At 43.7% G+C, this 24,578-nt stretch overlaps 1 protein-coding gene across 1 annotated transcript in view; it reads right to left on the bottom strand.

Moving 5' to 3' along the window:
- Positions 1-589: 589 nt before the first annotated feature.
- Lrig3 (leucine rich repeats and immunoglobulin like domains 3) overlaps positions 590-24,578 on the bottom strand; it is a 48,779-nt gene continuing 24,790 nt past the window's right edge. Inside the window, exons 4-19 of the mRNA XM_031348936.1 lie at positions 20,731-20,862; positions 19,668-19,811; positions 18,499-18,642; positions 18,052-18,195; positions 17,512-17,655; positions 16,572-16,652; positions 15,422-15,493; positions 13,411-13,482; positions 12,787-12,950; positions 8,644-8,964; positions 7,183-7,464; positions 5,764-6,216; positions 4,957-5,115; positions 2,809-2,952; positions 2,464-2,712; positions 590-1,265 (exon numbers count right to left, since the gene is read on the bottom strand). Coding sequence (XP_031204796.1) covers positions 1,021-1,265; positions 2,464-2,712; positions 2,809-2,952; positions 4,957-5,115; positions 5,764-6,216; positions 7,183-7,464; positions 8,644-8,964; positions 12,787-12,950; positions 13,411-13,482; positions 15,422-15,493; positions 16,572-16,652; positions 17,512-17,655; positions 18,052-18,195; positions 18,499-18,642; positions 19,668-19,811; positions 20,731-20,862 — 2,950 coding nt within the window. The 3' untranslated portion in view covers positions 590-1,020. The remainder of the gene's footprint in view (positions 1,266-2,463; positions 2,713-2,808; positions 2,953-4,956; positions 5,116-5,763; positions 6,217-7,182; positions 7,465-8,643; positions 8,965-12,786; positions 12,951-13,410; positions 13,483-15,421; positions 15,494-16,571; positions 16,653-17,511; positions 17,656-18,051; positions 18,196-18,498; positions 18,643-19,667; positions 19,812-20,730; positions 20,863-24,578) is intronic.

Genomic DNA, 24,578 nt, shown 5'->3' with positions numbered 1-24,578 from the left:
AAAAAAATTACTTCAGAATACCTTCAGAGTACTGTGCATATTCCAGCCGCATTGCTATGTGTGCACCCACCACCTCTCGTGAAGACCACTAACCGAGTCACTATGTGTGCTCAGGAAGCTCAACATAGAGGGATAGCAGCTCATAGCAACTGCGGATGAAATCTGACAATACTCACAGCACCTCTTCCCACCTCAGAGACATGCAACAAAGAGCCTCCTAGGCGTAACATGGTGGGTAGGGAGCTCCTGCATAGACACTAGGCATACGCTTCAGTAAGGAAACATGGATTGTGGAATCAGTTAAAGCTACGGTGGTGGACAGACTGCAGCAGCAGATCTTTCTGTTTGTGAAGTTAGGAATACATTTCTGATGGCTGTGAGGAACTCCTTCTCATGCAGCATGCTTGGCTGTGGACTACGGATGTCGGTCTGTTAACACAGCAATGGGGAGGTGGCTGGAATGGGTTGTTTAGCTCTCCTTTAAAATTGTACTTTACTATGTTAAATATAACTTTAATTCATTTGAGATGTGGTAATTGGAATGAGTTAGGTCTAAAATACATTGGAAATTATTATGGTATAAATGGGGTGTGGTACCAAATGGCACATTTTATTAACGTGGTGTGTGGAACAGAAGGGAGCGAGCAACTGCCACTCAGAAAAGTGTGTTAAGACAGGATTATTGAAAAGGCTTCAGTACTCATGCTCAATAAAAGGAAATCTGGCTTTATAAAAATACATAAAATAGTCATGGGCTCATACCATTAATTTACATAAGATATTTTCATATAAAACAAAGTTATAAAATACTTTTAAAGTTGTATTTTTTTATATGAAAGTTATTCCCGGTATAAAATTTTTATAACGTTTTGTAATTTTGGTTCATCTATATAAATAAAGCATCTTTTTTTTTTCCTTTTTAAACATTGTAAGTCTGTTTAAAAACATAGGATTCTGTGTCTTTTAAATAGAAGCCCAGCTGAGGTAGTATGTGGAAGCTTTTCCTTGGTCCCCTCCAGTCTATGTGTCCGAATCACAAGGCTGGCGGTCTGGAGTCCTGTAAGTGTGCAATATCTGTTGATAAGTACACCTGTGATTTTCTTCCTGAAAATCTGTCCTTTCTTTTTCATCTTCTTCTGATTCAGAGTCCAGCTCTGGTGAAGAAAGCGATTTCCTATGGCAGGGCCTTGGCTGACAGTCTGTTGGTTGTGAGAAGCTTGAAAAGGCATCCAGGTGCGGTCTCCTCAGAGGTTTTCCGAAGGTTCCTGAAAGAAAAGAGACCCGATGAGCACGTGGGTCCTTCTGCTAGCACATAAATGAACCCTGAAAGGGACAAACGTGTTTCCATTAATGTGATAAGCTTCTCCGTAAGCCCCTGCGCAGGTGTAGGTCCGTGCTGTGAACGGACTATACAGAATACATCACAGAACAGCTGTACACTCGCTTACTTAAAACCATCGAGTAAATGCATCCATTTTAATCTTTCTCATGACCCTTAGTAACATTAATCATCAAACAATGAAGTTCCTGAAGTCTGTCAATGGAAAAATGCCCCCTGAGCCCTTGCTTGAGGATTTGTGAGTCCATGATTCTCCACGGAGGAGGGCTGCACAGTCGGGAAGTGGTTCTGCTGAATACAGTGGGCATTCTTTCAAGACTGGGGTCCTGCCTTTTCTTCAACTGCAGCAAAATATCATTCAATTAACTAAAATTCCTTCCCTAGTTCTACAAAACATACTTCATTTTTTTCCCTTCAGGGAGGTATATAAATAATCATACTGGGACAAAGGGTAAAATTTCTTAAACACTCAAGGAAAATCGTTTGGAATTCTCCTTTAAAAACAAACCAAGAACACAAAAACACACCATGGCAGGTTGAGGCTTGTTTTCTTTCCTGATTGCTTCACTCCATAAAAAGAGCATGCACTCTCTCTTCTTCCCTCCAACAGTTCCCACACATGAGACCAAAAAATTCACAGTCTACCCATGGTGCTAGCTGCTGTCTGAATGCACTGGCTTGTGCTGCCGCAGGCCTCTTCAGCTGAGGCCGCCTTGCTTGTCTGAAGCTAGGGGAGGAAGGATGTTGCTTTCCCCGGCCTCCACTGTGAGTTCAGTCAGAAGCCACGAGACATATGAAACCACAACCATGCAGAGTATACAGCTCCACCCCTCAGGCTGCCAGGACCCAAAACCACTTTTTCCACATGGCTGACAAGCTCAGCTCCTAAGTCATTCTCCAAACTCTTGTCTCCTACACGCCACACACAGCATGATCCAGAAAGCTCCTGGGCTTAGGTACAGATGAAATATATAACCACACGCAATTCCCACCCAAGGGCATTTCAGAAACTCAGAGGATTTAGAACTCACAGGACCTCACAGTAACATTAGGAATAAAACTGTTGGCCAATGCACTGAGTTTGAGTCAGAGAAGTAAGGTAATTCCCGGCTTGACAAACGTACCCATGAAAGAGTTACTTGAAGTAACTGATCCTGGTTCTGGACTTGTACTGAAATCCACAGAGGACTTGTTTAGACACAGAGTCGGAGAGTAAGTGGAGCTCATGGGCTTTCTGGAATGTGGCCATGGGATGCTCTTGAGGCTCCGCTCACAGGGTTCCTCTGAGGGATGAGCGCAGGAGAAGCAGTCCTTCTTCACGTAGCTGGACTCGCAGTGGTCCATTAAAGCGATCCTGGGGTCAGAACTGCAACCTTTTCAAGTTGGGATCCACAACAAAAAGAGACAGGGTTAGCATGCTGAGATGCCTTCCCAGGAAACAAAACTGTATTCAAGCAAGAAAACCATACCTGGAAGATAAACTTCAAATGGATCTGGGCTGTATAGACTCCCTTTCAGATACACAGGGGCTGTGGAGCCCACGAATGGGCAAAGAAATGGATCAGGGGCAGCTTCCACATCAGCTTCACTGCTGTCATCAAAATGGCAGGTTCCTTAAAAAACAACCCTCAGTCAGTGACCCAGCTGTACTCAACACTCACTCTGCACTTTCCGCGATTATAGAAGAAAACCGGGCTAGAACGTGATAAGAAGGAAAAGTACACATGCACATAGGAATTTTTCAAATTTCCTGAGGCCTGTGCATCTGGGCGAATAACAGCCTACTGAAGCTCTCCTTGGTCGAGAACTGTAAACATTTCAAGTTAGGCTCCACCAATTCGGGGCATCTGGAGAGAGGCCTGATTATCTATTGAGCTAAGTATGTCAACTTTGCAGCTAGCCCCACTTGGGTTTTAAGGGAAGTGGATCCATGTCTACAACCATGGTTCGAATTCTCAGGACTACTGCTTTCCTGTAAACTGTCACAACTGACTAGAACCAGGGATTGACATTTGGCTAGTCACCTCTTAGTTTCCTACTTCAAAGAAGAGTCAAAAATCAAACCATCTCAGAGTAGTTCAATTAAACAACTCAGAATGAAACAGACAGTAGCAGCGGAAGGACTAGGAGGAGGACCACTGATAGGATCTTACTGGAGTTGCCATGGTGATGGGATGATGCTATGTGCTCTAAGAGTGAAGCACACTGTGGCTCAGCAATATTTGGAGGCCCTGGAGCTGTTCTATACCCGAATCCTATCCCTTAAAGGGTGTTCTTCACGTGTTCTCAATTAGCCTCATTGTACCTGAGTGAGGTTGGGTCTCTGCTCTTTGCCAGTCTTCACACTAACTTCATGCTTGGCTCTTGGCTCTACCTGCTCTTACTGTCTTGCCAAGCACTTCTGCATAGTCGGTCGGTCTGTCTGTCCGTCCCACCCCCAGGCTCCCTCCTCCCCCCCCCTCCCCGGTCCCCTCTCTCCCCCTATGAGCATTTGTCTCACCAGTGACTAACTCCGGAGCTGAAAGGAAGCGCACTTCCTTCCCAATCATACAGTCTGATATACAGCAAATACAAATACAGTATGGGCTCCTCATGCTGCACAGCAGCAGTTTGTCAAAGCAGAGTCCGGGGCATGTGCCAGGCATGTGTATGTTCCTTTAAACCACCTCTCTGGGCAGTGTTGCTACTGCGTGTGCATGGAGGGAATGAACGGGTCTGCCTAAAGATGCTCCTACACCACGCTTCCTCCACTGTTAGGCTAATACCTAAGGCACCGACAGTAGGGGCAACATCAGCTTTCTGCTATAGTCTTTAAGCTCCAGACACTATGCAGGAGATGTCAACGGGGGGGCATTCACAATGTAAATAGGATGGTCCTCAGAGAAACTAAATTTGATCAATTTGTCTATCTTCTTTTACCATCAAAAAAAGAGGTGCTTTTCAAGAATGTAAGAAAGGATTGTTTTTGTTTTGTTTTGTTTGTATATGTGTGTGTGTGTGTGTGTGTGTGTGTGTGAGAACATAAAAGAGCAGATTCCCCCAGAGCTGGAATAACAGGCAGTTCTGATCCACTGGGAAGCAAAGCAAAGTGCTCTGGAGGATCCATAGTGCTCTTAACAACTGAGCCATCTCCCCAAGGCACTGGGATTTTGTGGCAATTGCCATGAATCTGTAGATTGCTCCTGATCGTATAGCCATTTGCCTCAATCCTGATTTTTCCCCTCCCAGAGCACAGGAGGTCTTTCCTTTTCCATTTTCTATTTTCTTCAGTTTCTTTGTTATGATTTTTACTTGTGTTAGCTTTTTGCTTTCCTGTTTAGATTTATTCTCCAAGCAGCTATAAAAGGACCCTATTCCTACTCAGAGCAGGTGGGCCTTCTTTCCCTGAGAATTCACCCGCTGTGTATCTGTCCAGAGCATCTAGTCTTTAATATAACTTTTATGTCCATTCTCAAAAAGCAGATGAGGGGAGGGGATGGTAGCTTTGCTTGTAACCTTGGGTCAGCCCCTCATCACTGTTAACAATTTCTTCTGCGAATTACTATTATATTATTATTCTGCAGCTCAGGACCCTCTCTGTGACCTCAAAGCAGTCCACGGACATCTCAGATACTCACCAGCACTGTCGTGTTGTGGTAAGAAAAATCCACCTCCTGAAGAAGTAACAAACTGGTGGTGACTTCCACTTTCTGAGGAAATGTACCCATCCTGCCTGTCTGCTAATGTTCCCTGAGATGATAAATAACTAGGAATGTCGGCCGGCAAGTTGGTCTCATCTGTAACCAGACAACAGCATTCCATCAATAGTTGTGCCTCACCATGGCTGATGCAAGCAGTGCAATACAGACTGTTCTGTTTTCTATAACATGTGTCAGGGAAGATCTATTCTGGAAAAACCAGGAATGGCAAGGGATGGCTTTCCAGCTCTATGACCCTAGTTAATTTTTACTCCATTACCCAGGGAATATACCCCTACCCAAATTTCAAAACGATATGTTAGATAGGAAATGACTTAAAACCATGAATCCAAGCCCTTGACACTCTGTTTCATTAACAGCGGCCCATCCTCATAATACACAAAATGTTGTGTGTGCACACGCACATACAGATCACAAAGCAGGACTGCTGGAGAGTGCCGACTCCCAGGTGGCTCCTGCCTCCCCAGGTCCATCCTGGAGAAGGGTTGCCTTACTCTGCTTGGATTTTCTGTCTCAGCCACCAGGATACCCTGATGAGGTTTTAATAGAAAGGATTCACCTTTGCGCAATGCATTGTTTCAGACTGGTATCACTTTTTAGCCGAGCACATCCCTGCAGCTTGCAGTGACGGAGTCACCTCCTGAGACAGACTCAGACCAGGAGACACGCTCCAGTCGAGAATGCCTGTGAAACCACAGGCACACATGACAGCTCGTGTTTACACACCTGTGTTGGTAATGCTGCAGTCTTCGCTCCTCCGCCTTGTGTGGTATATGATGACCACCCACACGAGGGATGTGCCCACCACACAGCAAACCACGGCTATGATCACCACGCCCACGGTGGCCCATCCGTCGCCGTCCAGCGACGGGGCAGTCATGTGAGGGGAGTCGCAGGTCGGAGTAGGGATCACACTCAGACGAACATTGCCTCTCTCAGTGCCAAGGGTATTGGACATCTCACAGGTGTATTTCCCTGCGTCGCTGACATCCGAGTCCACGATGATCAGCAGCTGGTTGCCTGCTGCGAAAAAGTGCCTCTCTGTCACCACCAAAGGGCTGTCATCTTTCGTCCAGTTCAGCCGAGGGGGCGGGCTCCCCCCAGCAATGCACTGCAGGACCGCTGTTTCTCCCTTGGTGACAGTTCTGTCTAACAGGGGCCGCAAAAATGACGGTGTCTCTGAAAGCACAAGGTTTTAATTTCCTAAATGAAAACCGGGTTCCACATAAGACCTAGTAGGTGAACTTATTTAAATCACATGCTCCTACAGCCTTCCAGACAAGTGTATTAAACAGACGCCAACCTTGGGTCACGTCACTCCGCCCACCAGGTATGGGTCTAACTGACTAATTTTTATCTCGACCTCCCTCAGTTGTGCCAAGATTAGCAAATTTTTAAAATCTGGAAAATGTGTGAAAATAATACCTCTCAGATGGTTTTAGAGATTGCCCTTTATTACTTTTAAATAAATATATATCTGATATGCATGTGTCTGTCTGTGGGAATGTGCATGCAAGAGAGATGATGCCTATGGAGGCCAGAGGTGATGGGTTCCCTGGAGCTGGAGATTAAAGGCGCCTGGGAACTGTCCCGTGTGGGTGTTGGAACCAAACTCAAGTCTGAAACAGTATACACTCGTAACTACTGAGCCATCTCTCCAGCCCCACGTTTAATTCTTTTAAAATCAAGTTTCTCATGTCAGATACTTAGGTCTGTATGAAAATCTTGGACCTGCTTCTATTGCTTGGCATCTTGCATCTTGGTGGGTTACTGCAACTCACCCAAAGATGCGTGCATCATGAACACTTTCCCCACAGAGAGAATAGGTCTACCCAATCTGGCTATAGACGCTTTCTCACGCATTCTTTATAACACAGAGATGACCAATGTTTCTGAATAACCCCTGTGTACAAGGATAGCCCTAGAGATTGTACTTGGAATCTAGGAGGCAGATTCATCTTCAGGGCCACAGACATGAATGTGTAATATATCCCTGGAATCAGAGCTACCCAGAGGTTGTATTTTGAAGGCAGAGGTCTCTGGCTCTTCACCCCCACCCACTTCCCTAGCAGCTTCTAGAATGGAGGGTCTCTGTGTGACTTGGGGCATTAGAGATGACCTTGGAGTCTTAAGAATCTGCCTCACCTAGCACAGTCAGAGTTGCATTTGCAGAGACGCTCCCTGCACTGTTTTGAGCCGTGCAGCTGTATACCCCGATGTCCTCAATCTTCACATCCACTATGAAGAAGACGTCGTCCTCAGGCATCACGTGCATACGTCTCTCCCGGGCAGCTGGGAAGTCTGTACCTCCATCCTTCTGCCAGGCTATCTGTGGGGCCGGGTGTCCCATGGCAGCACACTCCAGACGGGCCATGGCCCCCGCACGGATGGTGAGGTCCATGGGGGTCTTGGTAAAGGAAGGCAACACTGAAATCACAAAAACAATGTATAGGTGAGGTAGGTCCTCTGGCCAGGTGCTCAGTCACAAAGGCAGTGCAGGTGTGACGCCACTCCTTCCCAGGTGCTCACAGAGATGGCTGGCTCTGGTAAGAAAGGGTTCTTTCTGACTCAAAGACAGAACTGTAGAAATGAAATGTACACAGGCACAGGTGTGATGGAGTGAGGTTGACACAGGGTCACACGATTCTCCAATGAAGAACCTCCTAGCACTCTCTGGCCACATTTGAGTTTTCTCAGTAATTAAGTGTGAGATCTTGGGCAAATCAATACATCTCTCTGTACTATGAACACTCACATCATCTATTTCTCTCCAGTCCTATAGGACCTAACATTTTGTGACTTTATCCCATTCTACACTCTAAATTCTCCTATGTGCCAGACCTTGGCAACTGCCTGCTGAATGAATTCATCTTCTAAATCTTCTACCAGGCAGACACTAACGGTTAAAATGATAAAGTGGGAAGCACCTAAAATACAATCTTAGAATTGTAGGAATGTATGCCTGCGTTACAAACGATACTACGAGAGTAGTGTTTATAAACAGTGGCTGCTATAAGTAAGGGACTCACTGAGCACTACCCAAACACCAAGGCACTCCACCATGCCCCAGACACACATGCTATCTATGCGTCATGACGTTCCTATGAAGTGACACTGGGAAGCTATAGTTTTTTAGGTGTTGGATCCTCTGGAGCAGGAGTTGCAGACTGCTCTGTAGGTGGAAGCTTCTTTGGAAGAGCAGCCAGTGCTCTTAACCACTGAGTCATCTCTCCAGCCACATCTTAGGTTGAAAGATACAGGGAATAGGGTAACTCAGCTGCCGAGTCACAGGACCATATACCAGGAGTGGCAGGACTCACATCCAGACCTCAGGGAAAGGCCATCTGCTTTAAGAAATACACTCTGTGGCCCTTCACACCACAGTGTCCCAGAGAGAGAAAAGTGTCTGGTTCATTTTAATCCTGGTTCAACCTGCCACATTTAGTGAGATATAGATAATCACCAATTGTGATTTTGTGTATTGAGAGGCGGGGAAGTAGCTGGGTGGGAAACTATGGAAAAGAAAAGCAGAGGTTTAGGGAGAGGACAGGGAGCAGACAGCCACTACTGCTGTCTCTAGGCAGCGACAGGGAGCCGATTACTCACTGTTGATGGTGAGCTTGGCTTTGACGGAGTACGAGGAACCGAAGTGGTTGGAGATGACACATTGGTACTTCCCTTCGCTGGCGAATTCCACGTCCCGCAGCCTCAGGATGGTGGTGTACTCCATCAGCTCACCTCCCTGGGCCCGGAGGTGTGCATAGTTCTCCATTTCAGCATCCTGAAGTGCTTCATTGTCTTTCTTCCAAGCAAACGTCATGGGGGAGTCACTGCTGCTAGCAGCCGAGCAGGTAAAGCTCACATCGGAGCCCTTTATTGCTGACTGCGTTTCTGGCTGGACTGTGATCTGGGGTTTGGGAAAATCATCTGTTTAAAACAGAAAGAAGGAAATAAATGACATGCGGGAGAGTGCAGCGGTGCTCAGACCGACAACACCAGGAAAGAGTCTAGGGCAGCTAGGGTTGGTCCCCTGCCTGGGTTTAGAGACATACCAGCTGACCAGGGGATGGGCAACAACCTTGAAAATGTGCATATGTAAACTATCTAATGGCACAAAGTTTCCATCATTATTTACCTGAAAAAGTGTTACCTTGAAATAAACAACCATACCTTTATTTTGTCATGTGTCTGTTGTTCTGTATAAGCATAGGAGGCGCAGGTAAGAAGTCATGAGGGATCTAGACCCCATTTAAATGAGGGATGCAGTGGGTACCACCACCTGACAGCAATTAAGTGACTATTTCAGGAGCCTGGGGAGGGGAAATGATCCAGCACAAGGAAATGATTTATTTAGGTTTGAGGTGATGGATCCACCAAGTAGCCTGATGTTACAGCACATCTTCCTATACTGAACTGTCATAGTGTATCCCATGCACACATATAATTATCATATTAATTACCACTAAACGTAAGAATACATATATACATGCGTATATGTATAAATATATACATATGTGTATATACATACATATATATTTATTTTTATGTTTGGTTATGTATGTTATAGTATATGTGTTACATATAATATATACACATACCCATATATACATTTTATATATATACACATACATATACATACATATTATATATACATATTATATGTGTAGTATACATTATAGCATATATGTTTGTTACATATACACATTATATACCTGAATCATACATATTATATATAATATATATATATAATGCACACATACACAGAAACATACATATTTTTGGTTTGGGGTTTGTTTTTTGTTTTTTATTTAAAGACAGGGTCTCGCTATGCAGCTCTGGTTGTCCTCGAACTCATTTAGTAGACCAAGCTGACCTCAAATTTACATAGATCCCCCTACTTAGCCTCTAGAGTGCTGAGATTAAAGGTGTATGCCACCACCACCCAGCAAAAATATTTTTTTAAGGAAAACAGAAAAGCAGCTTAAACACCTCCATGCTCACAGATGGTCTCTGAATGTTGTTCTCAACAATTGCAACCTTTTGCTCAGGCTTGCCATCAAAAACATAAGTAAAATATATGCAAGCTGACAGCAATGGCAAATAATCCTAACACATATCATCAAGATGGTAACTGGGTATGCCTGCAGAGGACCTGGGTTTGGTTCCCAGCACCTTCTAATTGTCTGTAACTCCAGCTCCTGGGGTTCTAATTCCTCTTCTGGACCAATAGTCACCTGCATAGACAGGATGCACAGATAGGCACACACATGCATAAATAAATTAAGAAAAGACAGCAATGAACAAAAAGCAAGCAAGCAAGCAAAAAAGCGGAGAATAAATAGAACAAATGGAAAAGCACATACATGCTGGAGCTCTGGTCCGGCCTGAAGCCATCAGTCCATCAATCACACTGCTTCACAGCCTGTCACGGCTACATTGTAATTAGAGCTGGGCAACTCTCATTCTACACAGTTATTTTTAGTTCCCTGTTACTTTTTGCAAGAGTTACCTTTTTTGAACTTCAGTTTCTCAGAGATGGTCTACACAAACCCTGAAGGAAACTACCAGATTTCCCAACATGGACTTTTGGATGATGGCTAATCAGAAAATACAAGCTTTTGGGGTACCCACTGAGGCAGGGTGCTACTCTGGCCATGGCTTAGCCGCTGGCTTTCTGCCCTGCGCCCGTAGGCTGTTAAATAGGACAGTTTCTTCTGTGTGATTCTTTGCCGTTTCCATCTCATACGATCACAATGGAGAAGGAAAGAAGAGGACAAGCACTATGAGCAACATGTATAGGTTTGTCTCACAGTGCATAGAGTTCACATATCCAGGCCAGGGAACAGTGAGATTGTGAGGCAAAGATATAAAAAAGGAACAATGTGGGTCCTTGTGGATGATTGCCAAAAGCTTACTTGCATCCAAAACCTACACAGAGGTTTTATGTCCCAAAACTTGCTAACACCATTAAATTCTGCAACCTAAAAATATATATTAATATATTATATGATGATATGCAATATATTAATGTTATATGTGCTATATAGGATACATGATTATATACACATATCATTATATATACACATATAGTATATATGTGTGATATATTATATGTATAATATATTATATATGTGTGTTTAATATATATTTATGATGTATATGTATATATATGTATGATATATGATAGATATACGTATGTATGTATGTATGCATCTATCCATCTATCTACAATATTATATGTCTATATAGGCAAAGCAGTATTTAGCCACATAAATGTGGGTCTGTAGTATCTTCTCACACGTGCTTAAATTTAAGCAAATTTAGATTTCATGCTTTATACACACATTTATTTTTGTAAAGGTTTCCCTGGAAGTTAAGATTGAGGGGCTGACAGGAAGCTGAATCAGAGATAAAAACTATATTTTTTTAACCATGGTCTGTTCCTATCTAGCTACAAGAACTGGGAGATTTCAAATTCTGAGGCTCGTGATTGCTAAGACAATGGGTCTTTAAGTTATTTACAACAAATTCAAACTTGCCATCCCTCCTAATGCTTCACCCACCAACAGCTAATGTCTCAGCATCCCTAATTCCTTAGCTCCTTATTTATTTTTTCCTACAGGACTCTCAAAAAACCCCAGGGTTAAAGAGCAGAAAGCAAATGCCCCCAAATGCCACAAGACTGGGCCATCAACATTGCTATCTTGGGTGCTGGGGGAGCTCTTGGTAGCCCTAGCCCTCCTTGAGAGCTCTAGGCAGTTAATGGTTACTGAGGGATGGGGAGTCACATGTTACACAGCATTGTCTTTCACAAGTAAATAATTCACCCATCCATGCTCACACCAACAACACTGGTTAAACACAGCAGGCCACCAAAAAGAAAAGAAACTTGGAGCTGGATTCTGGAAGAAGGGGGTTCAGGAGTTGGGGGAAAGGCTGAGAAAGGACAATTACACATATATGTGTATGAACTTATAAATTTGTGATTTATGAGTTTATAATTTATAATTATATGAATTTATGAATTTATAATTTTTAAAAGACAGCATACTAAGTTTTTAAAAGGGGGCAAATAGCAATTAGGAAGCTTTCAATTTGCCTGGACTTGTGCTCCGAGTTATGATCCCACCTGCTTAGAAGGCTGGACTGTACAGTGAGTTCAAGGCTACTCACGGAGACTTCATCTCAAGTAACTAAAAACAAAGCAAACGGTGACAAGTGGCGAGCTGGTAGTGTGGCTCAGTGGTAGAGCACACACAAGACCCCAGGTATGATGACCACTAAGCGCAGCTCCCAGGTCCAGGGACCATCTTTGAAAACGACTATTGAGAACTACCATTTTCCTGACAGTCTCTAAAATCAAGAGAACAAAGCTCAATGGAGTGTCACGACAGACAGAGGTCCATATGCCATTTCCAGAAGCCATACCAAAACCTAGTAAGGGTCTCCAGAGCCTGGGTGCAGGAAGGTGGGGGAAGTGAAGGCAAGGGGAGCCGAGCCGACTCTCAGCTCTCTCAAGCTCTCATTTCATTCCTGCCAGCAAACCACGCTGATGCTAAAACAAACTTGAAAACTCTACCAACATCTGTAAAACTTTAACAAGCAGTAGACTATAGATCCACTTCATCTATCTCAGCAGAAAAGGGAAGGCTTATTAAGAGAGCAGAGATCTCTTCAAAACCATTATTTGGACAAAGGAGTGGGAAATGAAAGAGAATTAATAGAAATGGAGGATGATGCTTCACTCACCACACACAAAGCCATCTGGGCCAACAGTGAAAATGCTCCTCCCTTTCAGTAGCTGAGGGTGGGCACAACTGGCATTTACGAAGCTCTGGAAGTTGTTCTCTGCCACCCACTGTGGGAGCCATTTTAACTGGCAATCACACAAAAGGCTTGACGTATTTAAATGCCTGAGGAGAGGAATTACATTCGTTTGTTTGTATGAAATGCAGATTTCTAAACACAAATCAAAAGTACCTAAATATGAGTCAAGTGGGGAATTTGGAAACCTAATATGTGATGTTGTAAATATTCTATAGTCTACCGTAAATGCAAGAAATTGAGCTAGCACGGCCTTTGGTCTGCTGTTCTTATTGTCCTATTGAGGAATAAGTACTGATACATCAGAAATTCCTAGCTAATGGAAAAATGAGAACTATATTTAGGAACCATACTATATATGGTCTCACAAATTTAAGCTGCAAATTCAAAACAGAAAAAAAAATTCCAGTTGCAACCAAGGGAACAAATGGCCCGTTCCCCTTGTTTCCCGGTATAACCATTAATAATGTCAAGAATGTGCTAGATGCTTTCTGTAGATGCTGCATCACGTGACGGTTCCCCTTGGGGGCAGAAAAAGGGAAAACTTACAGCTGCTGAAGTTTCTTCATTTGGGAAAATGCATTGCTCTGCAGAGACATGATGGCGTTGCCACTCAGGTCCCTGGAAAACAGCAAATCAAACCCATCAGTGAACTATGGCCAGGGTGTGTCCTTAAGGCCTCAGCCACACCCTACGACCCAGCCCCATTGACCAACCAAACACTTCATCCTGAAATAAGTGAATGGGACAAGCGCAGAGGAGCCCCTCACAAAGCTCTGACCAAGGAACCCCAAGACTGGTCAGGGAAGTTATTGCATCACCCACCCCAGCCCAGGATGTCCACTCCTCAGGGCTCTGGCTGATCTGCCTGCTCTCTCACTTCATTTCTCATTATTCAAATTCACTATTAATTAAGAGTTCAACCTAGGAAGCAACATCGGTTGCGTACTTTCTGAGATATGTGTTGTGTGTGTGATTTAGAATACATTATTGCATGTATTCCTAAGGTAACCCAGTTAAGATGGCTTTACTATGGAGTTTGGCATGAAAGGGGAAAGAGGTTGCTGAGCCCATTATTTTCCACTCCAGCCTGATTCTGTCCCACAGAGCTCACCACTGCAAAGGCAGCAATGTTCAGAGCAATGTATTTATTAAAGCAAATAATGTTTCAGGCAGGACATCTATAAAATGGGAGGATATTTTGTGTTGGCTTCATTTTTAACTGATACTTTATAGCAGTTTAAAGTAAAGGACCAGCTACAATGGTTCAATTCCTCACTCCCACCCTTACCCGCCCCCTCCCCCCCATGGTCCAAAGCACACAAAGGGAGTTTGAATGAGACACATAGAAATGGAAAACGAAGACTAGAAGTGCCAGACTTGGATAGGGAAAGAGTCTGGGAGAGTCAGAGAAGGTTAAAGAAAATTAAAGCAGAGGTTAATGCTCTGCTGATCCACTAATTCCACTTTCCCAGAAATGGAATGGGCCAGTTGACAAACCCTTTGAAAACAATCTGCTTCAATAACAGCAATCCTGGCTTGACGCTGTGCCGCTCAGTTTTGCAGACTCATTCTGCAATTTCCCACTGCTGCACTATTCTAGGTGGGGTTGGCGATCCATGTCTCTGTCCAAACGACTGGTACAGCGTCGGGAGATGCCCGCAAGGTTGCCAACAGACAGATTACACCCAAATACACAGTCCCGGTGAGGTACAACCCAAACATTTACTTAAATGGTAACATGTGTCCAAGTTAACACATAGGAAAACTGCTGGCTACAAGCATTCCTCAAAGCAAGCACACTCTAACTACACTGTGATTTGGCTATCCGAGTAAGACACTAACAGTTAGCTGGGCCAGCTGCTGGAATATTGTCTTCTTTAAGTAGCTGAGAACCCTCCACCCTGAAATCTCATTTCAAAACTGTGTGCCAAAGGTGCCTGAGACCAGCTTGGACTCAGGACTATGAACGGAGTAGCCAAGGGCTAAAGGGATATAGGATACAGGGGGAAAGGCATAAAGGGATCTAGGACAAAGATCCAGAGAAAGCATGACCTGTTCTCCTAGCAGTCCACAACTGACGAGTGCAGACCAGGAGAGAGAAACAGAGAACGCTTGGCTGTACGTTTTACATCAAGCAATTACAACAATAAAGGTTCTTGAGATCCACCCTCAGATCTCCACCGTGGCACTCTCAAGGATATCTTCCTGTTCTTTAAAATTCAAGTCATCTTAACTTGGAAACAAACAGAACTCATGAATCTTCGGGGATTCTAGTTAACTTTTTAAAACAATAGCAGTAGCTACTGAACAGTATTCCAGTTAAATACAAAATAGTGTGTGTGTGTGTGTGTGTGTGTGTGTGTGTGTTTATCTCCAGGACTATATCCTAAGAAAGCACAGAGATAAACTACTGATGGTAGACAGAAAGCAAGGTGACAAATGATGGGTAGATGTATAAATGGCTTTTCCAGCACTGGGAGAATGTTGTCACAACTGTATTATAAACAGAAACCCCTCCTGGACCCCCCCTTACAGGAACTAAATTCCAGCTACTCACAGGTGTTCCAATGTGTCCAAACCAGCAAACGCCTTTTTGGTAATAGATCGAATCCGGTTTCCCTGGAGAATTCTGGGGGGTGGCAAGAGGAATAATCACACTGTAGTTAACTTTAAAAAGCCATTGTAGGAGCAGAATTCTTATAAATAGGACTATTCTCATTTGTGAGCTATACTACTATCTTGAATTAAGCAATGTAACTTGAAATATCAGACTCTTTGCATCTTATTCAGTAACATTATCTAACATGAGTCTCAAAGCATTTAACAGGCACCTTCGTGGGTAGGAGCGTGAATAGGAAATACCCCATGAGCTCATGTATTTGGACATGTGGTCCCCAGTTGGCAGGACTGCTACAGAAACCTCAGGCTACGAAGCCTTGCTGGCGGAAGTACGTCACTGGGGCTGGGCTTTGAGAGTTTATAGTACGGCACCACTTCCGGTTCACTCTGCTTCCGGTGTGTGCGGCAGAGATGTGTCTCTCAGCTTCCTGCTGCCAACCGCTGCCTTAGCTTTCCTACCCCGTTGGACAGCTAGCTATCTAGAAGCATAAGCCACAATAAACTCTTAAGCTGCTTTTGGTCAGATTTTATCACAGCAATAGAAGAGTCATCAGAACGCTCAGCAAACACAGGTACTTTGCAAGGTTCTCTGGAGATCACACTGCCTGCCCCTGCCCAGTACAGCTTGCTCCGCACTCTTCTCTGTAAATGCCCTTCATCATCAACTGAAAACAGAACAATCTACAAGACCATTTCATTGCAAAACAAAAAATGTTTGCATCCCTTCTGGACCCTGATGCAGTGTGATGGATGGACAGTGGACTCACTTGAGAACTCACGACTATAGCATGATGTGAAGCCCTTCTAAATGCTGGCATAAAGACACTCGCTTCTATACAGTGACCGTTCCTAATGAGTAGCAGTCAACATGATTTGCAAGTTCTTATCTAAATAGCAAAATGAATATTTAGACAAATTCCAGGATTGAATTTTCTTCTATACACACAGGTTGTGAACAACACCATTCGCTTGGGGGAAGCGCCAAGGGTGTAGCACGTGCCATACCTACTCCCTATGATGTCATCTGATGGATCTGACTTCAATTAAGACAGCAATTTTAAGTCATAGAGGAGGCAAATTATACTCACAGTTGCCTCAATTTGTCTAGCCCAGAGAATGCTCCATTCATGTCTTCGATGGTCCATGAAATTTCATTGTTCCTCAGATCCCTAAGAAAAACACAGTCCTCTCTTTAGAGACACTTTTCAGAAACCATAGATGCTACCCAGGTGGTGTGCTAGTTCTAACAAAATCCTAATCCCCACCCCTCAGCCACTTCAGAAGAAGAAATTCAGTTCTCCAAGGTCCTCTCACATCCTGAACCCTGCACTCAACATTTTAAAATCTTCCCCCAAATCAAGACAGTAACCCTGGCCCTGTTCAGTCTTCTACGAAGATGACTAAACTCTCAAGACTTGAACAACTTGAAATACACATTAAATTTTAAAATCAAGTTCCCATCACAAAGACAGACACGGGCCAAAGCATATAGCATGTCTTTCCACTTTGTAATTGTTCAGATGGAATAGAGCGCAGGTTTCTGAGTACAAAATCCCAAAGCCCACATTAAATTAACACTAGAGAGATTTTTCAAAAGGTCAGCTAATTCAATACTTTTCTTCCTTAGGACAGAAATCAGAGGGTAGGAACCAGAAGAATACGCCCTCAGCTGCATTAAGGCCTCTTTCTATAGTCCTTTTTGCTCTGTCTTAGTTTTAATCTACATTTTATAAAGAAAAAAAGTTCGTGGACTGAAAATCATTTTTTCTTCCGCAGTTCTGAACTTCCCAGCGATGCTGTGAAGGAGGGAAACTGCCATCACCGGGCAGGCTGATCAGCGAGCGTCCCTTTAAGAAACACACATGGCAGAAATAGATCTATTCTAATCAGACTGCTCTGGGAAAGATTAAGAGCCCACTTTGAGGCTGTACACATTTCCTCAACAACAAAGGAAATCTGCTGGGAGAAAAGTGGGCACATTTAGGAACCAATTAGGCTCGTGTACCGAGAGCAAAATGTGTAACTTACAAAGTCTTTAAACTGGAAAGTCCCCGGAAGGCACAATCAGCAATGTAGCTGACTTTGTTATTCCCAATGTGGAGGGCATTTAGTAGGCTTAGGCCAAGGAAGCTGGAATCGTCTAGCCTTGATAAGTGGTTGAAAGTCAGGTCTCTGCAAAGAACAACAACAACAACAACAACAGCAAAGCTTTTATCTTTCTACTCAACATAATGTTTTCTAAAAGAGAGGTGGTAAATGTAACTACAATAATCCTGTTTTAACATTCTGCCTTCTAGTATCCAGGTAAACTTTACTTCTAATCCCAGTAATTAAAATTAAACAAATAGTCCATGAAACAATGACTAGTTCTGTCAACTCAACACAGAACTACAAAGAGTGGTGTTGGCTTCAACATATCACAACCAAAAACACAGCATCCAGGGCCCACAGGAAAGCTGCTGTCGCCTTGGCAACTTTGTTAGGAAAATTTCACAGGTCAGTGGTAAGAAACTCACACTCCAGCAGGCTCCCTGCTCTCGAACCTGAGGAGAATAAAAGGTAACTTACAGCTCACTGAGTTTCTGGCAGAACTCCCAGGCATCCGGGCTGATCCTGTTGATGGCATTCTGGCTCAGATGAAGCTCTCGCAACATCAACAGGCCATAGAGCCAGCCTTTGGTAATCTCCGTTAGGTTGTTATGGTCCAACTGCCTGCATGGACAATGAGAACCAACGGTAGAATCCAGAGTTCATGACCTACTCCCTTCAAAGGCATGCATGGCTGGCTGCATGCAACTGATGATATATCCCTAATGCGCCTAGATATGTGGCTTTGATATATAAGGAGATCAGCAAAAGATTTATGCAGTTCACCTGAAACATAACTAAATAATTGTAATTATGATTGTATAGCATGGGGATTTAATGAGGCTTTTTAAAGGAGAGCCACTGAGTGTCCACTGAGTATTTGGGAGTCAGTATATTAGAGTGGGAATCGCGATAACCCACACTTACAGCACTTCCATGTTGCTTAGCCCCCAAAAAGCTCCATCCATCAGCTTTGTCACTCCATTTCTTTGCATTTTCAGAGACTTCAGTGCACCAAGCCCTTGAAATGTGAGTCCATCCACGCTCTTAATCTTGTTTCTGTTCAGCTCACTGTGTTGGACATTACAAGTAAGCCATTAATTCATGTGACAATTAAATTCTAAAGGTAATAAAATGTGTCATACACTGCAATACATTTAACCCAGTCAGTGCTAAAACTGCAAGAATGTTTTCAATTTCTCAGACATTTTATTGACAAGGATTTCATTTTTTTTCCCCTTCAATTTATTTCAGGGAGTGCATGTCTATGTAAAACATATGACATATATTTTTTGGAATAATACAGGAAACACATTAGATCTTCATTTCTAAATGGCTATCTACTCAGGATATCAGTCGACAAATTGACATTCATCTTCTTTCGATGCAGAACGCATCCTCGGAAAGCAGGAGGGCTACCCAGGAGTGGCATAGAAATCCTGCTCTGAGTGTATGCAAAGCTATACCATCATTCCCAGTTAACGTTCGGTTTGGTACTTCCCTGAAGGCTGCAATACTCTCTATTTCTAAGGAACACTAGAACCACCCAGGGAGCTTTAAAAGTTCTTGAAGCCCGAATTGCAACCCCCAGAGGTTTTAGTATAATTGGTCTAGGGTGCAGCCTGGGCTCTGGGGTTTTGAAAAGCTCCCCAACTCTCAGTAATGTGCAGCCAAGGTTGAAAAGTGCCACTGCAGGAGCCTTGTTCACAAACCATTCGACCATTCTTAACAAGACAGTTCTTTACTGCCACTTAGGCTATCAAAGCATCCTGGAGTTGTTGGTATTATTCTCATAAACCACAGCTATCAAGAGACGCTGTGGCTTCCCTAAGTCTACAATGGCACCTTTGTGAAGGGGCTACACAGTGATCACTCTTCTCCTTCAACCACCGTCTAACGTGTCCTGTCAGGCAGCAGCTGGCATGAGGTAATTGGCAAGCCTTTCCCCAATCAGGAGATTCCACCACTTGTGCCACAAAAGGGAGGGTAGTCACCTGCTTGCCTCTAAACTTCTCCTGTCCCGCTGTGGGCATCAGACCCAGACCCCATAGGTTCTGAGGTAAGACCATGATATCCAAGAGGCCATGTTCACTTACAGGTGCTGCAGCTGAGGCAGTTTGAACATCTTGGGGGGGATGGCTGAGATTCGGTTCCTGTTCAGCTTCAGCACCAGTAGTGTGCTCGCCAAATTGTCAAAATACCCCGGTTCCATGGACGTAACTCGGTTGCTATTGATATACCTGTGGAGAGTTTGAAGGTCAGCAGAGCGTTGCTCATGTTTCTTTGGAAAGTCAAAGTGCTTCCAATCTCCCCATTGCAGAGACTCTCCAGAGAACCTGACCATAAGTACATCCTTAAAATTGCTAATACTGAGTTTCCCGTGAACAAAGTAAGGTTTCCACATATGGGCTGGGATATAGCTCACTGGCAGAACGCTCGCCTGGTATGTGTAAAGAAGCCCTGGGTTCCATATTCAGTACCAGAAAAATAGTAAATAAAAATAAAGAAGGTCCATACACTGTATTTTTAATATGAAATGTCCTGTGTAGGCTCATGAGTTCCAACACTTATTGTCCAGCAGGTGGCACTCTTTTGGAGGGCTGTAGAACCTTTGGGAGGTAGGGCCTATCTAGAGGAAGTAGACCACAGAGGGCGGGACTTGGGGGTTCTATAATGTGACCTGACTTCCTGACCACAAGGTGACAGGGCTGCCTGCCACTATTCCAGCATGCCCTCCCTTCCATGGTAAAACTGTGCCCTCAAATTGTCAATTGGAATAAGCCTTCCCCACCTCAAATGGCTTCTCGTCAGGAATTGGGTAAAGGCAGCAGGTGGCTAATACACATATACTAACAGCAAAGACTGACAAATCTTTGAAGGTGACAAATATTTGTTACATACACACACACATATACTTTGGCATATATATTTTGTTATATATACTTTGTGTGGAATTTGTTATAAAGGTATTGGTTTGGGGCCTTTTTTTAAAAATGGTAATACAAAATTGTAAGAAAGAAGATTGAATCTATTCAACCTATTCAAGTCAGTAAGAAAGTTAGATTCCAACAGCAGCAGTCAAATGCGGTTCCCTGCATCTTAACCCCGCCCCGCTCCCAGCTGTAACAGTACTCTTACTGCGGGGTAATTTACACTCACAGATACTTGAGCTGTAAGGGCGGAAATGCAGCCCTCAGCTCTGAAATATTGTTGTTGCTCAGGTCCAAAGTCTCAAGGGCCTCAAAGGCTTCCAGCTGTTCAGGGAAGATTTCGCCGATGGCATTCCCAGCCCTGTAATTAAAACACAGTCCCGGCAACAGTCAATAGTACAGTCCAAAGGGAGAAGAAAATCACCTATGCCTGACCTGCTCTTCAGAAGTGGGAAATCTAGTTTGCCCAAACTGTACTTCTCAATGCCAACCAGCAGCCCCATGGCCATGTATGCTCTGAGGTCATACTAGAGCACATGAAGAATGTTCTTACACTGACCTGGCAGGGTAAGTAAGCTTTTAAACACAACTGATGGATCTTTTTTCTTTCAGATTATTTTTCTATGTCTTCCTGTTTTATTATATAGCAAATGAAACATCTAGCACATAGTGGGCACACCAGGCTACACTCCCTCATTCCACATTCCATAATATGTATATATAAGTTGTACATATACATTGTACATGTTATATAATTATATATTATAGTCTTTGTTCCCTATTCTTTAGATACATATTATATAATACAATGAATATTTAAAACACATATATGTACACTCATATATTTATACTCAGTGTAGTTATTACTATTAGTGGGACAGAGCTTCACATGTGGAGATCAGAAGAGAACTTTGTAGGGTGAAGTTTTTTACTTCCATTCTGTGTTTCCATGGGCTCTGGGGCTCCTGGTCAGCTGGGTAGGCTTGCACAGCAGGCAGGCACATTTACCTTGAGAACCACCTGGCCAGTCCTATTTCTTCTTGATTCCTAGTCTGATTCCTTTTTTTCAGACAGTACTCTCACACCACAGTGCCAATCAGCTCCCAATCCTTACCACTCTGTGGCTGCTTTAGTTCCTGGCTAGAAAGAGACCCTGTTTTTACAACTAGTTACTAAGTTGCCAGATGCTTCAATACCAGAGAAAGTGTTACAGAGTATCCCAGAAGAGCTACCACCTGAACACAGTCCCTAAAGACAGGTGATTAAGAGATACTTGACATTACAAGTCTCCACAACAGATCAAAGTAGACCACAAGGGTAGTCACTGGCTACATATAGCTCTTTACACATATGTAAATACACACACACACACAGAAACACACACACATACACACACACACACACACACACACACACACACGAGAGAAAGAGAGAGAGAGAGGTGGGGGGAGTATATGTCACTAAGCACAAAGGCACACACTTCTAATGCCACCACTCAGGATGCAATGGCAGATGTTCTGGGTCAGTCCAGCTACATAAGAAGACCATATCTCTAACGATGACGACGATGACGACGATGACGACGATGACGACGATGACGACGATGACGACAACAACAACATATTCCTTATTTATAATATCCGTATTTCCAGAGAGCCACAGCCAATGTACCTGACAGCATCAAATGAGACAGAACATTTCCACCATTTTTTCTGCTGCATTTCAAATGGGGAAATGCCCAGCCAAATTCTTACAAATGGGCCTAGGTACTAGAGCTATTTAGTACTATACTAATTAGTACTACACAACAATCTCATTCGAAAGCAGGAGCACACTGAACTTGTAAGTCAGCTCAGCCATCACATATGTTCAGGTAGCGTGGACCTTTTCCCCCATCAATATTTATTCACTTTACATCCCTATTGCTGACCCCTCCTCTGGGTGCCCCTCCCATGTCCCATCCCCCTTCTCCCCTTCCCTTTCTCGCTGAGAGGGTGGAGGTCCCCACTGGATATTCGCCCCCTCCATCCTGTCACATCAAGTCCCTGCAGGACTAGGTGCATCATCTTCCATGGAGGCCCGACAAAGCAGATGAGTTAGGGGAAGAAGACCCACAGATAGGCAACAGCTCTAGGGACAGCCTCTGCTCCAGTTGTTGGGGAACCCACAACAGACCATACTATACATCTGCTACATATATGCAGGGAGGGAAGCCTTGGTCCAGCCATGTATCGTCTTTGGTTGGTGGTTCAGTCTCTGGGGGACCCCAAGGGTCCAGGTTAGTTAGTTCTGTCTCTCTTGTGGAGTTCCTATCCCCTTCAGGGCCCTCAGTCCTTCCCTCAATTCTTCCACAAGAGTCCCTAAGCTCTGTCCAATGTTTGGCTGTGGGTCTCTGCATCTGTTTCAGTCAGCTGCTGGGTGGTAGCATGGAGTTTTTAGACCATTTCTTAGCAGGAGAAACCATATTAAAGCTAAAAAGCTGGGAACAATTGTAACAAGGGTTTCTCTTTATACCCTAAGGAAAAGCCAGACCATCTGATCCTTAGAAAACAGCCCCTATGTATGTATGCTGCTTACTAATGACTCAGACATGTCTCTCCATCTCAGAAGTTAGGTAGACCTCTTTTATGGTATCCCAAATTTTATCTTGCTATAACATGCACACCACCACTCTCTTCCATACTGCAAACTCCTTTGAGGCAGGGATTCGTGTTCACACCACTGTGTTAGAATGGAATGAAACCAGAAATAATGGGGCACACATTAGGTGTCAAGACCTATGTTAAACACAGTGCACAGATTACACCATCCACTCACAAAGTAATTTCTCTCTTACAAATATAATCTAAAGATGGGAAACTGGGGCTTTTTGCATAACTAGTCCAACCACTTCTGAGCCACCTCGCATAGCAAGTCTGGATTGGTCCCAGTCCATCCTAGTTTTCTTTTACAGAACACAAGGCATCAGTGATATTCTGGCAATTAATCCAGCAATTCTCACTGTACACATTCCTTCAGAAAGAGCTGCTACTTCTTACCTTGACAAAAAAAAAAAAAAGTTCAAGTTCTATTTTCAAACTGATATAGAAATCCAACTGACTCACTGATCCATCACCACAGGGATACCCAGGGTCCCTTGCAATTGGTATCTGCTTGTCTCCTGGAGGAGACAGACCTACCTCTAGGGATCTGTGTGCTCTGTACCCACTAAAGTTAGAAGAAGGCTGACTTCCTGAGACTGCAAAGGCCAGGGGCTGCTTTCTCCATGACAGTAAGGAGAGAACTCCAGAGACACAGGCTCTAAACAATACACTAAATCCTCTCATGCTGCAGTTAAAACCCTTAGTCTATTCCCTTTAAGGATTTTAGGGTTATTGTCTGTTTGATCTTTAAGACGCAAATCATCAGAGAATATAACTCCACCAGAGAGAGAGAAAGAGGAAGAGAGAGAGAGAGAGAGACAGACAGACAGACAGACAGACAGACAGAGACAGAGAGACAGAGATAGAGACAGATAGAGACAGAAAAGGAAAAAAAAAAACTCCTATACAGAGTAACAAAGTAACAAACTGAGATAATAGTAAATTTCAAAAAGAAAAAAAAATCAGCAGTCCTACATACAAGTCACAGATTACCAAGTTCCTCAGATTCCCATAAAGCCTTACAGACTTTGTTTAGAGTCAAGTCATCCATGACCTGTGATTCTGACCATTTCCCACATCTGGATTTGCCAGAGCACAAACTCCTTGATCTAGCTGTGAGGTACAAGCTAGACAATTAGTCAATCTCTAGGTCCCGGAGATGGAGGCAGGCAGGCCAAGCCAAGCCAAGAAGCCTTAGGGTCAGGGTATAAGGGATGAACAAAACCACAATTTGGGGGACAGAAATTTTCTCTTAAATACACAGCCAATGTTTCTATCACCAGAGTGTCCTCCTCCCAGCCACCCAGCAGTTCCAACATCCAGACCCACCCGGTCTGTGTCACATCACTCCTCAAGTCTGCACCTAGATTGGACCAGGCTGTCTGGGGCTAGACTACCCAAACTTAAACACTATTTTGCAACAACAACAACAACA

This window comes from Mastomys coucha, unplaced genomic scaffold (genome assembly GCF_008632895.1).
Source record: "Mastomys coucha isolate ucsf_1 unplaced genomic scaffold, UCSF_Mcou_1 pScaffold4, whole genome shotgun sequence".
In the NCBI taxonomy this organism is placed as follows: domain Eukaryota; kingdom Metazoa; phylum Chordata; class Mammalia; order Rodentia; family Muridae; genus Mastomys; species Mastomys coucha.
Note: the sequence above shows the minus strand (reverse complement) of the source record. Positions and strands in the feature narration are given on the sequence as shown.